General features: G+C 35.9%; 1 protein-coding gene across 1 annotated transcript in view; it reads right to left on the bottom strand.

Annotated features, from left to right (window-relative positions):
- Nucleotides 1-3,043: 3,043 nt before the first annotated feature.
- LOC108742718 (cadherin-related tumor suppressor) overlaps nucleotides 3,044-16,977 on the bottom strand; it is a 59,101-nt gene continuing 45,167 nt past the window's right edge. The window contains exons 7-8 of the mRNA XM_025980143.1: nucleotides 5,947-11,290; nucleotides 3,044-5,884 (exon numbers count right to left, since the gene is read on the bottom strand). Of these exons, the coding sequence (XP_025835928.1) occupies nucleotides 3,205-5,884; nucleotides 5,947-11,290 (8,024 nt within the window). The 3' untranslated portion in view covers nucleotides 3,044-3,204. The remainder of the gene's footprint in view (nucleotides 5,885-5,946; nucleotides 11,291-16,977) is intronic.

The following is a 16,977-nucleotide window of genomic DNA, read 5'->3' as shown; positions in this document are numbered from 1 at the left end:
GGGCAATTGTTTAAAACCGATTTAAACATTTTAATTGTTTATAACAATAATATTTTATTAATTTTTATTGAAACAATTTAGTAACTTTTTTTAGTTTTAAAATGAAAAAAAAAAGTTACTTCAAATATAGCTGATGCAGTTATGAATTTTTGAAAAACCAAAAATAACCAAATTCTCAAATTTTCGATCACTTTTATTTCCTAAAATATCGTCGAACACGATTTTTTTCTTTTTTTCGATATAAAAAGTAAATAAAACTTCAGTCAAATTGAAAAAGTGCCGGTCAATTTTTGTCGAAATCTGTCCGGTTTGTGAACGAATGCTCCATATAATAGGTTGAACAGATACACACAATATGTACTTTTATTTCTATGCACAGGTATAACAAAGCAAAAGTTATTGCTTAATGGAACCTAATAAATCACCCTAATTGGAGCAACATTGGTTGCCTATCCTAGTTTCCTGGGTCATGCAGATCCCTAAGAAAACCAAAATATTTTTGTTTAACATCTAAAAAAATTGGGCTTCCTACTTTTCTTAAGAACACCTTAAACTATTATTTGCCCGAAGGTTCAAACTCATTACTGTGTGGCTAGAATTTATTTAATAAGTTTTAAGGTTTTTTTCAAATAAAACAAAAACGAAAAGTGCATTAAAAAAAAGCGCTTCTTACTTGTAAAGATAATATTGAGAGCTTTGATTTGAAACTTAGACCACTTTTCTAACTTGTGTACATTAAGAGTAATCCATTTAATAAGAATAAAAAAAATCTCGTTTGTTTAAGAAACCTTCTACTAATTTTTACTTTATTGCTTTATTCCTTAGACATAGAGAATTGGATATTGGACTGAATCATAGACATATATAATGGACGTGCCTTAGCTGTATGTCGTTGTAATAATTTCTTGACTCGAAAAGTGAGGGAGATGGCGTATGGTTTCGGACTAGTGCTATCTCTTGCATGAGATGCTTAGGCACTATCGTGAGAGAGATGGATATTGTCCGAAACTTCGTTCCATCTCTTTCTTTTGTTGTACCACAATTCTGGCCGCTAAGGCATGTCCATTAGTAAACGTCGATGGACTGAACAATACCCTCATGAAATTGGCCACTCACACACACAACGACCGTGCCGCCAATACTTGTCTCTTCCTCTTTCTTTACTTTGTTCAATTACTTTTGAAAAACTATGACATAGACCAATCAAAATTCTCGAAAAAGACATCTACTGGCCGCACTATCGTTTTATTTCTCAAGTTGCTGTCTGTATTCACTTTACAGCGAGATGGTAGAAAAAGAATGCGCAGCCCATTCTCAATGTCGATGCTTTATTGATTTGTAATAAAACTAGTAGAAATTGTCTTTCTTTCGACATGATAAATATCCAAATTTAGAATTACGTGTTAGGTTCTGTATTGTATCTTACAGACTGCATATTATTTGCGATAAATGATGTAATTTCTTTTTTGTTTTTATTTTTTTGTGGACTTGAAAGTTCAGTTCAAATAGTTCAAGCTCGTAAATGAACAGCTGAACTCGATTTTTTTCAAGTATAAGAAATTCAATACATTGGTGATCTTTTGTTTTTTTTAGTCATTTATAGTATTATGATGGAAGCACCTAGTCAAACGTTGTTAATGGAATAAAACCACAAAGGGTCCCATTTCTAAGGGAGTGTTTTGAGTAATCTTAAAAATGGCACCTTTCAGTTTTTTCTAAATAACACAAATGATGCAATTTTCAAAATTTTTACAGTACTTTATTTTTAGAAAATTGGATTTTCCAGCGATATATTTTAAACAAAAAAGAATAAAAGGTGCTGTTTCTCATTTTTTGCTAAACATTTGTATACACCTAAATTGCCTAGGCAAAAAGTTACAGACGATTTATGAAAAAAAAAGAGAACGGCGATTTACTTGAAATTTTTTACTTTGTTCTTTAATTATATTCGACATTAAAAAGAAAATTGAATAAAGTATTTCCATTGAAATTATAATATTCTACAAATCTCGAAAATTGCTTCTTTTTTGAATTATTTGGAGAAAACTGAAAGGAGTGCTTTTTTAGGACACATTGTGGTTTGATTGTCTTTAGAGACCCAACTACCATATTTAATCATAAAACCCCATTAATGAAATTGTTCCATACTTTCTTTTCTTTTTACCTCTATTCAAAATTAGTAAGAATACTAATAAAAAAGCAGTTTCACTATGACTGCGAACAGAAATCGGCCCAGCGGTATACAACTCATAAAGACGGTTAGAATTAGCTGGATGGATCATAACATCATTCATTCATAATTCCTAGTGTGGTTTTCGACACCTTTCAAGTACAGTAAATTTTAGTACTTGCAGGATAAAAGTATTACTTATACTGGAGTTTAATTTAAGCTGCGGATATTTTGTTTTTAAATAGTACAACTCGATCAACGAATCTGTAGCCGCGTGATGCATACAAGCGGAAAAGAGAGCGATAGCAAGTATAGAGGAACAAATAAACCTTATTTTGATACCGCCTGCGAAATTGATCATTTCAGATTTTACACAGGCTGTACACGATGACCACTACTCAACACTTTAAACGGAATGTCTTCTAGTTAGATCCCTTCCACTTTGTCACTGCGCATACATCTATCGTAGCTACAGATACTTTAGCCGAGTTGTACGTAAGTAAGAAAAAACAATTATATTGTATTTTTCTTTATTTTTTAGCTGACAATAAGTTGATAAAATTAATTTGGATTTCATAATTTGTTTAATTTTTTAAATATTTTTTTATATTGTATGTGGTACACATTACCAGAGAATATCTTAATTTTGTGATTTTAGTATCTATCTTTAGTATTCTAGAATCAGTTTCAGTATAAAAATATTTACAAATTTTTTAAAAAATAGGCAACATTTTTCATTTTGTAAGTATATCGTACAGAATTATTACAAAAACATATGGCAAGAGGTTTTCATTCCTTGATACAAGGCTGAAATTGTACAAATACGGAGTCCATTGACGTAAGATTATTTTCTTTTGCGAAAATTCTTATCTATTTTTTTTAACTACACTTATACATATATATGAATGTACGAGTATGTAATTGTATATATATGTATATATATTCGAATACCAAATGTTCTGATTCTTACGTCATTGGCATTATTTAATGTTAATTAATTAATAATTACGTTATCACTAATCAGTCGTATTGCGCTATACATACTCTTCAGAAGGTTTCGGAGCATTGGTTAGCCTCAGGGATGAAGGCGCCCTTCCACTAACAGAGTCGGGAAGTTCAGCAATGTCTTTAAATACACCCACCAAGCTTTCAAAATTAGGTCCCCAATTGAGCAAATAATCCCAACTTAAAGCCGTAGTGGAAGGCGAACCTGTTGGAGGTCTATATAATGGTCCTCCTAATTCGTCATCTGAAGCAACCAATGTGCTCATGGAGCCTCTGTAAGAGGAATCGAAACCATCATAGGAAGGTGGTGGCACAGGATTTTTACTATTAGAACTAGAATTGTTTCTTCGAGAATCAGGCTCGTTCGACTTAAATTTATCCCCTGCTAGACTAGCATTATCGTATTCTATTTCCGAGCATGTGAAACTATCGTTTCCACTCTCGTCTGAAGATGTAGAACTGTGGTGGGTTTCTGGCACTGGAGAATGGCGCATGTGAGAAAGATGATTGGCACCAGCGGTTCGAGGTGCTTCACTAGAACTAGATACCGCGTCTAAAGTAGAAACCAAACTGGAAGTTCTCGGTCGCAAATTTAATCTTTCGATCTCTTCTGCTGTTAATCCCATACCTGGGGATGACGAAGTGACTTGGGGTGGCGCGCCCGGTTTATGACTACTCGAACTTTGTCCGCTTAATTGAGACATCACAGGACTATTTAAACTACGTTCACTATTACTATGGAGAACGTCTTTACCGACACCGCCGGAACTTGAGGTAGTTGCTAAAAGGGCACTTTGCAAAGGCTTGCCGCTTATATCATGTAACGTTAAAATTCTCGGTTGTTGAGCGCTCATTTCGCTGCTGGGACTGAGACGCGCTAGTGGTGTTGTTTGGTGTGGTCGGGATGAGGGATTTGTGACTGGCGGAGCTCTGGGAGGAAATCCCGTAGGGTGATGGGGAGAATGTCTGTGCTGCGCCTGACCCTGCACAGATGTATGTTTGTGATGGTAACTGCTGATAGGTGGAGGTGTTGCTTTATATTTACGAACTCCTCCTGCTTCCCGGAATCCTTTATAATGGTACACTATATCAATGTCTGAAGGTGCGATCGAACTGGCGTTTTCTAGATCGTAATGTTCGGGCATTTCCGAATTCAAATCAGTGGGACCGTGATCGTGATTATGATTTGAAGTTGGAGGAAGCGGTGGATGGTCATCCCTCATGGGAGGATTTTTATTAACTACTTCTCTTTCAATAATGTCTGGCCTTTGAGGACGTTGAATTTCATTTTGAATAATTTCCCGATCTTTGAATTTCTTCGAAAGTAATTCGGGACCTACAATATGGTGACCACCAACTCCTCTGATTATGTCTCCATTTTCCGAATGGTAAGCCATGGAAGTCTCATTCGTGTGGAGTGGTCTTCCTAGAAGGTTATCGTTGCTGGTATTTATAAGCCCATTGTTACCTCCGTTCTGTTTGCTATGAACCGGTGATGCACCTCCTGATGTGTTTCCTTTTTCTTTACTTTGCTTACGAAGACGGAAAACAACAAACGATACTAATATTGCAATTAAGAGTACAACGAAAAATACAATGACCAATGTGATTCCGATACTGAGAGGATCGGGATTTGGCACCGTCCCAACACCGACAGGGCCGTAGCAATGTTCAGATATCTTTCCGCGCAACACAACTTGATTGAAAATGCTTCCTGAACCGTTGAAAGGTTGAATTTCGTTATTGACACTGAAGTTTGCGAAACATCCCTCGAATGAATTCGTTGCTATATTGGAACTGTGATGGGAATTATCAGGATAATTGCCACTTTTTATTCCACCTAAAGTAAGTGTTGTCAAATAAGGATCTAAAAAATCATGTACGCCATTTGAATCGAGGTCATCCCCAAGTTTTTCGTCATCGATAAGAATTCGAAGCACGTCATTTTGAATGTTTAAAGTCAAATTATGCCACTGGGCGTCATTAACGGTTTTATGTGGCTCAGTTACGTTCACTGTATGGGACAATTTACTTATGTACATCAGTTGCCCATTTATTAGCTCGACCGATGTATAATGTTTATTACTAGCAGCGAAAAATAGCACTCCCGTTTTTGCGATCGTTCTAAACAAAAAACTAACACGTTTCGATGTTAGGTAAATCGCACTAGTATTCAACAATCCTGCCGACCTTACACCTCGATGTGATTGCAAGGAAGAAGTGTTTTCGTCGTAAGTTTCTGCATTAGTCACCACGTATCGTCTTTTTCTTATTATACTGTAATGATGATGCCACCCTGCGGTTCCACTGTAGAGATTATCGAGAAGTTGCATACGTTTGTGTTTTTTTGAAATTACGAATTCGATGTATCCGCCATTGCTGACCGAAACGGACCGAAGAGCACTTCCACAATTTGGAGCTACAACAGTTCCTCCACAAGTGCAGCTTGCTGTATACCAACGGTCCACACAGGAACCGAAATTCATACAAGGATTGATGGTATTGCTGCAGGAATTCTTGTGGGAGCATTTTGGTTCCACTCCCTCCGAATGAATTGGATTACTGAGATTTAATTGACGTCCGTTGATTGAGATGCTGTGTACGCAACCGACGAGATCGTCCGAATGAATTTGACCGGGTCTCTCCAAAACAGGATCAGCGCTCATTAGACCACCAATGAGAAGAGGGTGGCTATTGAAGTTAAGGGTACTGTAAAATAAAAATACAAACGTAATCACATTTAATATTCTAAAGTGTGCTGCTGTACTTACCCTGTTGGTCCAATGTCGTCCACATAGCATGAAACATCTCCTGGTACGCATTCTTCACAAACATTACCATTTTCCGTACATGAAGCGACGCTAAGAGATACTACCTTTCCATTCCTCGTAGCGATCAATTTGTGCCAGTTACCATCAGCTAAACTATTAGTTTTCCCTTTAACAGTAACACTAGTTATCGCTGTTCTTGCTCCTCCAAACGAAAATACTGCTCGTCCATTGATTAGTTCGACTGCAACGAAATCGCTTCTTCCTCCAGTTTGTATGCCGTAGTTGTACACAAGAAGAGCGTTTGGCTTTGTAGTGGCAAAGATGAAAGAAATATCGTTTGTTGCAGAATCCAGTGGTGGGAATGTCATGTAAGAAAGTTCTTGAAAACCGTAAGTAGATTTGTCGCAATGCCTTCCGTACCTTCCGTCGATGCAAATGCATTTGTAGCCTGGTTTGAAACTGACACACTGGCCGCCGTGTAAACATGGATTCGGTCTACAAGAATCTGTCAGCGTTTCGCATTGGTTTCCACGATAACCTGGACGACAAAGACAGAAGAAGGAACCATCTGGACTTTCTTGACACGTTCCTCCGTTTTGGCATGGATTTTCGGAGCATGCATCGTTCTTTTCGAATTCACAGAAGCGCCCGTCTCTAGAACGTGCACATACGCAGTAAAAATTGTAACCTTGACGTCTACATTGACCTCCAGCTTTGCATGGATTCGGAAGACAAGGATCTTGTCTTTTTTCGCAGTTCTCTCCGGAAAATCCCCCTATACACTGACAACTGTGATCGTTAACAATTAACGGAGACGTAAAAATCAGGCTTGGGCTATCCACTGTTTCGGTTTTATGTTTAACTGTTATGTCTTCAGAACAAATACCTCCGTTTTCGCATAAGTTTTTGGCACATGGGGAATATCCTATTTGAATGTTATTAACATGTAACAACTTTTTAATTGCCTCTCGTTTCTTAACTAGCTTATCGATAACGTAAGATTTTGTCCTGAATGAAGAAGAATCTTTAATTGCTATTATAGCTTCTAGAGCATTTTCATCTTCGTGAAGACCATAAAATATTAGAGATTCTTCGGCATTTAAACTGCCCTTTAATAATTCTAATAATCCACGATAATGGTTTATTAGAAACTGTCGAGCGGTTAAATTTTGAATTCTTATAGTCACAGAATTTTCGACGGTATTATTATCGAAGTATTTGAATTCTACAGTAACGGTTGAGATGACATCAGCGTGTCTTCCGTCATTTCCGGATATCGAAAGGGAATACCCGTGACCAGGTGTTGCTTTTGAAGCGTACAATTTACAACCCGATTTAATAGAAAGAACATTTGAAGCTGGTGAACTTTGCAATATTTTACATTTATAATCACCTACGATATCTGGATCGTTTGGATGTACGTCGGCTATTTTACCAATTGGAAATTCATTGTTAAATACATTTACGAGGACATGGACGGATCTTGAACTCGATGGACTATCGTTTTCGTCGAGTATTTCAATTTTAATGTTATGCTTGGATTTCATTTTCGGAACTCCGCTGTCCTCAACTTCCACCACTAAATCAAGCACCGGTGTAAGTTCTCTGTCAATGCTTCTCGTTGTCACGACTAGACCAGAATGTTTATCCACTTTTACGAAGTCCTTATGCCTACCCCCTACGATTCTGTACGAGAACGGAGCTCCATTTGGAGGTAGGTCAGGATCATTTGCTGATAAGATCATCACGCTGGTATTCGGGGGTTCGTTTTCTGATACTTGGCCAATCATTTGTTCCGGATTGAAGATTGGGCCATTATCGTTTATGTCATTTAAATGAATATTAACTGTTGCCGTTCCCGTTTGAGGAGGAACACCAGTATCGATGCTTCCGACTATCAAAGTATATAGCGGTATCGTTTCTCTATCCAATTTTCGTAGTGTTTCAATTTCTCCTGTTTGAGGATCTATTTTAAACGTTTGCTCTGGATTTCCGCTGAGAATTGAATAACTAAATTGATTATTCTGTGGTCTGACGTCTTTATCTATGGCTTTAACTGTTACAACTTTAGTACCAATCGGATCACCTTCAGATAGTTCGGTTTCATAAACGTCTTGTAAAAATTCAGGAGGATCGTTACCGTCTTGTACAGATATAATAACTTGTGCTTCGTCAGTGTCGTTTCCTCTGATACCTCCAGCATTTTTAGCGAGAACTGTTAGTACAATACGGCTTTGAGTTTCGCGGTCGAGGTTACGAGAAACTGATATAACGCCTGTATTGGAATTGATAGTGAATCCTTTGTCATTGCTTGAACCAACCAGTAAGTAATAGACTTTTCCGTCTTCGCCAGAATCTTGGTCTGTTGCTTGAATGACACCAATGCTAGTTCCTACCTCAGAGGATTCAGATACGTCGAAATGAAAGACTGGCTGTATGAATCTTGGATAATATTCATTTACCCCTGTTATATGGATTAGAATGTCGGTAGATCCGAACATTGTGGAATCTGGATTTGCCGCTATAATTTTGATGCTGTAAAAGTCATCCTCTTCAAAATCAAAACTAATTTTGCTAGTGATTATTCCGTTGCTTTTATCAATCAAGAAATATTCAGATCCAGCACCGTCCGAAATGGAATAGCGTATAATTGCATTTTTGGGGGAGTCTATATCGGTAGCTTGTACGTGATATACGAAACTAGATGCAGGTAAATTTTCTGCAATAAATGCTTCGTATTGTGTTTGATTGAATGTGGGAGGGTTATCGTTGATGTCAGTTAATGTTACAGTAAGGGTCGCTGTAGTTTTGTGAGGCTTGAAGCCGAGATCTTGTGCCGTGATATTCAAACGATATTCTTGTACTGTATCGTAATCGAGGGGTTGTGAGATCGTTATAGCCCCAGAAACAGAGTCAATTGAAAATTCTTTTCGCTCGTTTCCTCCAGAAATCTCGTACCTGATCATTCCGTTCGGTCCTTGGTCATTATCTGAAGCACTTACGACAAGAATGGTCGAACCCAAAGGTTCATTTTCTGGGACTATGACTTGATAACTAAGCGCAGTAAAAATAGGACTGAATTTATTTTCTCCTGATGTTATTAAAGTGACTGTCACTTCGTCTTTTTGTGGCGGTACCCCTTTATCGGTTGCCGAAATTCGTAACTCATACAGTATGCCAACACCCGTAACTTTCTTAGCAAGACTTATCCATCCGGTGAGTTTGTCTATGATAAAGAAATCAGATCCATTTCCACCTACTACAGAATATTCTATCTCAGCGTTAACACCAACATCTAGTTTATCTTCGGCTGTTACTTGTAGTAGTCTTTTGCCTTCGATCGTATCTTCCGGTATGGGCGAGAGATATTCCCTTTGTTCGAATTTAGGTGCGTTATTATTAGCGTCGACGATATTTACAATAACTAAGCATTCGGAAGACATTGGAGGTTTTCCATTATCTGTAGCCAAAACAGTGAGTGAATATGTGTTTTCTGGTGAAGATTCTAGTTGGCTGTGTTTATATCGAAGACTTCGTTTGCTACAAACTTCTCCCGAAGCAGGATCAACAGTGAAGAAGTCTGACGGTTGTTGGAGAGAATAACTAATGACAGAGTTAGGTCCTTGTTTATCTCGATCTGTTGCAGTTACTTGGCCTACAGTAACTACGTCTCTTTGAAGTTCCGGAAAATTAAAACTGTAGTACGAATGCTCAAATTCTGGCGCATTATCGTTTTGGTCTTGTATTGTAATTGTTAATGGGGTTTCTTGTCTCCATGCCCCATCATATGCTACAACTTTTAGTAAATATTCGTCCTGTTGCTCTCTATCCAGAGCTCCGACGACAGTTACGTTTCCACTAATAGGGTCGATGGTAAACTTACCACCAGGATTTTCTGCAAAACTGTACGTTGCATTGGCATTTTCGCCAATGTCTTGGTCGGTGCTAGTTATTTGAATCACAAACGTCCCAATTTCCGCGTTTTCTGTAACGTTCACACTAAAAAGTCTGGTAAACCTCGGAGGATTGTCATTTTTGTCTAAAACATTGATCACAACAGTGGCTGTACCAGTTAACTGTGTAAAACCGTGGTCTATTGCTTCTATTATTAATTCGTAACTTGCAGTTTCTTCTCGGTCTAAACGAACTCGTGTATAAATTTCTCCGCTTTCTTCGTCCATTTCGAATGAAGTTTCAGAGTTGCCGGATAATCGGTAATATATTTTTCCGTTTTCTCCCGAATCGGCATCAGATGCTGTTACTTTTACAACCAACTGATAGGGAGCTTCTTCTTCTAAAACAGATGCATTATAAAGAGGCATTTGGAAAATTGGAGGATTATCGTTGGCATCGGTCACATTAATTATTAGAGATAAAAAACTTGTTAACGACGGCACATCAGAATCTTTTGCTTCAATCCATATTTCGTATTGGTGCGATGTTTCGTAATCCAATCCTTTTCCCGCTACTTGAACTTCTCCACTGATTCTGTCAATCCTTAATGCATCCCCAATATTCCCACCAGCAATAGCGTACCTAACATTATTCGCAGGGCCAGGTTTGGGACTTGCAGCTATGAATTTTGTGATCACTTTTCCTTCTTTTACATTTTCGGTCAAGGTAAATTGTGCGTTAATGGGCTGTGAGAAGACGGGAAATAGATGTGAAGGACTTAAATAAATTTTTAATTCCACGCTAGCTTTCTTGGGAATTTGACCACCATCTTGTGCCTCTATTTCTAAATTGAATATGGTCGTAGAACTTTTATGAAGATCTTGATTTGCTTTAATTACTCCGGTGTGGGAATTAATCACAAAATTATAAGCGTGTCTTCCAGATAATGAATACGTTATCTTGCTGTTTGCCTCAATATCATTATCAAAAGCTTTTGCTCCGAAAACAAACTGTCCCTTCCTTGTACTATCCGATATATGAATTTCATATTTTGAGTTTGAAAATGTCGGCGAATTGTCATTTTCGTCTAATATAGAAATTGTTAAGTTGACTGCTTCAGCTTTGGGTTCTGTAGGTGAACAATCTTGTGCCATTAGCGTCAAATAATACACGTCTGTTTCTTCACGATCCAAAAGTGCAGCGCTAGTTATTACTCCAGTGTCAGGATCTACTTTAAATCGGTCCATTTTATTACCAAGAAGCGAATAGCGAATTTTTGCGTTTAGACCTGTGTCCTTATCGGAAGCTATAGCAGTTATTATCCAAGTGCCAACAGGACTATTCTCTGTTATTGTTGCATGATAAATATGTCTCTTGAACTGAGGACTGTTATCATTAACATCCTGTACTATTATTTTTACTAATCCTGTTCCAGTTAACGGTGGAGATCCTAGAAGACAAAAGAAAAATTAAAAGTAGATATGGCATATATAATATACCTGTTAATTCTTTATTTATTAATCGTTCATTGCTAAACTAGAAAACATTATCAATGGGAGTTAAAGTTTTTAAATTTATTTGGTAATGGATCTATGTAATTATATTTGGAAAAACTCAAACGAAGTTTAAATGCATTTCAACTACATTCCTATTCCTGTTTAAAATTCTTGTCGCACCAGTACCTAGAAATTGAAACAGTGGGATGTGGGGAATATATAATGTTGAAAAGTGATAAAAATTCTATAGAAATTAATTATCATTCAATTCATGGAGAGATGATGCAAAATATTATTATCTACATGTGAAACTTTAGCATAACCACATTGAAAATTCATGACATTTTATTGAAAAAGAATAAACAAAGTATTAGTAACATTAGTTTTATTTGCAATTTACTAATATCCACACACAAATATGTAGTGTATAGTATTGTGAATTCCTTTATTGGTGGTGAATAGTATGCATCATAGTACTAACTGAAGCTCGGTGCATGCTTTTTTATCGCAACGGCTATCGGTCGGCATAGAAAATTCAAGAGCTGTCCCGATTCTCATGATTCGCATCTGTATTATAGCCGGCTGACAAAAATGAATAGCATTTTTGTTAAGGTATTTGACCTAAGTTCAATTCCGTAATGGTTCACTGTGAACTATAATAAAGTGAGAATACTGCCGCTTCTATTAAAAGTTACTATATATTCCTTTTTGACTTTAAATCCAGCCGATTGATTCTCTGGTTTTCTAGTTGATGAATTTCCTTATATTTTCCTTCTAGTATATGAAAACACCTGAGGTTATTATCGATTGTGACAAATTCTGCTATGTTTTTAGACTGAAATTGTTCATTGAGCAACGTTGCTAAATCAAAATTACACAATTTTAATGATTTTTAGAAATAAACAATAGTCAGCAAACTGCTGAAGGAATACATATTCATATATAGTAGTATGCAAAAACACTGTATTTCACATAAAAAGTAATTGAATCTATATTTTTTTGCAACACTGAAACCAATAAAAAAAAACTTTTGGGTGTTTCCGACTATGTCGGAAGGTAGGGCGGAAGGCCCTCTTCAGCTTCCTTTCAAGAATCGTAGGAATGCGTGGGTGGTGGTTCGGGTGAGAACCGATATAAACGAGATATGACTTATTAGGTATCACTATGATATTCATATTTTGTCTCATTATATCTCACTCCCTACCCATACTCTCGAGTTGATATACCTTCATCCATTTTTTTTACTTTCTTGATAAAGTACCTATTAATTTTAATGATATTTTTTGAAGTATACTATATTTTTTATTACTTATTCTGAGAAATATTATCATCATCAGTCGAAAAAATGTTGGCGGATAAAAATGTTATTCTATTTTCGAGTTGAAATTTTTAAATTCCGAAATGGCACAATAAAACAGCCGGAATGAATATCAAAAATGTCGAAAAGCCCCTAAAATGTCAAAGGTATTCAGTATTCAATGTTGTGGTGCTAGATTCACGTAAAGCTTGTACAACATCTTCAACATTTCTTTTTTTTCTTTAATATTTACCTCCAAAAACTGAAAATTAAAATTCCAAATTACGTTTTGGGGGGTTAATGAAGTGCTTTTATTTAATATGCCCATAATAATTTAGCCATAAAATAGAATCAACGAAATATGTAAAAATTAAATAGGTAAATAATTACAGTTCATCACGACAATCTAATAGGATGAGCGAAAACGACATAAATTGAAACTTAGTTTTGCAGTGCCTGCCCTTTTAAGAACTTAAAGTACGTATACGTTTTTAATGTTATGATTACCGAGTAGGTGAGGGTTTGGACGTACCGTTCCTTATCGCTTTCAAATCGCAAATATATGTTCATTGGAGAGAAGACTTACATTTTGCTTTAAGTATTATTGAAATAAAAATAATACACAGTAAAACAGGAAAGTAGAAATTTCTTTTAGTAATGTAATTATCATACGTGTATATTAGCATATAACCATCTTTAACAAAATGAACAGATTTCGCTTATACATTTTAAAAACTTATGCAATACTAATGTGAAGTTACTTTCAGATAACTTAAAATATTAATTTTTCCGTTGACAGCAGCAAATCTACCAATTAAGAGACCAACCGCCCCCCCCCCATATCAAAGGGATTGCATGTATACGCATATTATAAGAAATATCATCATCCGCGTTTGACACTTACAAGATGCTTTTATTTTCTACGTTTACTTTAGCGCAAACCGGCTGAAGTTACAGTTTATTTTTGAGGACCACAAAATCTTTCCTGTCGAATTAACCACTATAATTAATAAAAACCCATAAAATCAGCCGAATTTACAATCTCTACATCTACAATGAGGTAGATTTAAGTTCACATTTGTATTATGTTTGTAGCACATTGTTCGTAGAAAGTAAAATAGTTCACGGCGGTTGTAATCGTGTAGTTTAGTATCATTTTAAATTTAATTTAATTTAATTTATTTATTTAAAAACATTTTGCTACTGTTTATAATTACAGCAGGGCTATAAATAGAAGCGTGCTGATAAATTCTGTACTGTACTGCACAATAGTAAAAGGGTTGTTATGCACATTTAATGAATATATTTTAATGACGACCTGATAGAAGAAAGAAGAATATAAATGGGATATAAAATAAAGATTAAAAATAGAAATTACGACATCAGTGAATCGAATAAACCACAATAAAAAGTATTTTTATTAAAATAATGAACATAAATAACCACTACATTTATGTATAAAGACATATTCTCAAATATTAATTTTACTTCACTTATTCTTTTATGTAATCAACTAAAACACGTAATGAGTTTCAATGCTTCTTTATTATAAATTTACTCAATGTAAATTAAGTTCAACGGAGAGGTGAATCACAGCCCAATATATTACACCTGCATACATATGTGTTTATCATATTCTAAGACATCCACTTGAAAATTCCATACTTTGTCCAATCACGCCTCGAAATTCATACAACTCTCACAAGGATCGAAATTAATTAAACTGGCGACTAAGTAAGTTATCCTCTACTATGCAATTAATTTACTGCTTTGTTGAAGTGAAACATCTTTACGCACGGTAGGGTAAGTTCGTTTCATGCGAGTTGCTATGTAACAAAATCATGCAACGGATGCCTCTTAGTGGGGATCACTTGAGCCGTGAGTGCGCTTCAATGCAACGTTCGTTACAGACAACTCCGGCATGTATAATGTAAAATTTAAATTCTCCATCTATGTAGCTCGGCTTTTTTCACATTCAGTATTAGACACCTATGTTGCCCATTCTCGCACAGGACCGGCTTCGGAAACATACCGATATTTGTGTGTTTAAAGAAGTATCATTTCAGTAGCGTGTTGTATAATTGCACGTTGTATTTTCTTTTAATTCATATTAATCGAAATGTACTTTAAACTATTCTCCCAAAATTTCTCCAAATTTTGCACAGACTTTTTTACCTATACAACAAGGTATACATATAAATAAAATTCAAGCATCTGTTTGTATATCGAAAATGCTTTTTTTTAAGCCCATGCGATTATGTGTAATTATGCTGTTAAGATACAAAGAACCTTTAAAGAAATTCTGCGTTTGTATCTGCTAATATTCGAAACAGCTGAATTGATTTCAAATGGAACGTTACAGACCTAAAGAGGTGGTTTTTAACAACAATTGTATTAATTGTAAACAAACAGAAATTGTTTTCATCCAAGTTCTGGCGGACGAAGGTACCCGTTAGCGGTCAGTCCGCAGAGCGGCCAATAGACCAGAAACAAGAGTTGACGACAAAACGTGGTCTCGAGCACACTGTCGCAATCAACGCTCGCTTTGTCCTGCTTGTAACAATCAGTAATGTAGATGGTAATCAGAACCGTGAGAACTGTACTTCGTGACAATTCTTGTAATTCAAAATGACAACCGCAAGGATAACTCAGAGCCAGGATAAGGTACCGTATTCTCCCTGACAGGTTTACAATAAAACTCTTCGAGTTTTGCCTTTACCTATATTAATTTATATATGTATACCTACAAATACAAATTTACATTTTTCATACATAACAATAAACTGCTATGTAAATGTAAAAGACGATATGATAAGATAAATGCACGTACGATAAATGTAAAAAAAAAGTAATCGATAACTGCAAATACATAGATAAAATAAATCCATTAATTGTAATACGATACCCACGGTCCACAGTTCTGTAGCTGCTATATCAAAAGGAGTAAAGATGAAGTTTAAAAATATTTGAATTTAGTACGCAAGACAAAAAAGCAAGCCGTTTAAAAAAATATATATAAGAAATTATGAGTGCTATCAGCACAGGGCAAAGTATTGTTACGTAGTTTGTATTAGCAATTTCTTATGCTGAAGTGTACGACGTGTTGCATACCTATTTACCAATAATTTCTTTAAATTTAATTTTTCAAACAATTTTTAACACAAAGAAAGTGATTAAACAAATTGTTCACTTCACTTCAATAGTGAATTTCGACCACTCGAAGCAATGGTGTTAACAGTTTCGAGCTCACAGTGACTGATAGGGGGGAAGAACTTGTTTGGTTAAACAAAAGTTGTATTTGTGAAAATCTAAAGATTTATAGAGACACAGATGAAGGACCGAAAGAGTGAAAGAGATCATAATATAAAGTTGATTTTAGTCTCACAGATGTCGTCGTCATCGTACGACGGCAATCACCAAATCGCACAATCCTTTCATGTTTCTTTACATTCCTTTCGAGATAGCATAATGGACAAACAGTCGACGATCGTCCGTCCATTGGACATACAAGCCATCGGAACAAACGATGCATAAATCATCTGGACTAACGAAGCGCAGCATTAGGTCGCAATGCGATAGAGTGAAAATAAAGAACGCGATCGCTGCGCTGCATATCGGCGTTTGTGACCGCGGCAAGACCTCGGTTACAGCATACCTACACGCTTCCAAATGAACGAACCAAAATGCTAAACATCATAAATGACTTCGGACACTTTTAATAAAACTAAGTGGGCAATGAAAAGCGGTTCGTCAATTTGATTTATACAAGACTTTCAAAAAATTCTTATAAAACGAGCAAATATACAACGAATAAGGAAAGGAAAGCTAATTTGGAATAATACGTTGAAAAATAATATAAGGCCAAAAAAAGCACAGCTTAAGGAGGATAACAATCAAAAATGTTATAGGTACACATACAATACGAGACACATTGTATAATAAAATTTCCCCCTATTTGTATAACGAGATTAAGAGTGTAGTTAATGCAAAGCGAATCATATCATTTATTTTTTTCTGTATTTGTTTAAAGTATGTTCTCGTTTTAGTTAATGCAGATACTTTAGAGGCAGTTTAAATGCAGCCGACTGCCAAATAAATTGGAATGTTTACTAAATTTCGAAATAATAACATCGACTAATTTCAGTCGGGACTGAATAAATTGTAAGAGTTATAGTGGACCTTTCACTAATGGGAAAATAATGCAAATTGTGCAGTTCTCGGTCTCGGTCGCATACGACGGGCCTGATCCCGTTTCAAAAGAGAAATCGTACAGAAATTGGTTTCTTGTCCCGAATATATCTCTAATTATTGATTATGATATCTGCTCAGTATCACTTACTACCC

Source organism: Agrilus planipennis, unplaced genomic scaffold (assembly GCF_000699045.2).
Source record: "Agrilus planipennis isolate EAB-ADULT unplaced genomic scaffold, Apla_2.0 scaffold399, whole genome shotgun sequence".
Taxonomy (NCBI): domain Eukaryota; kingdom Metazoa; phylum Arthropoda; class Insecta; order Coleoptera; family Buprestidae; genus Agrilus; species Agrilus planipennis.
This window is presented reverse-complemented; position numbering and strand designations above follow the sequence as displayed.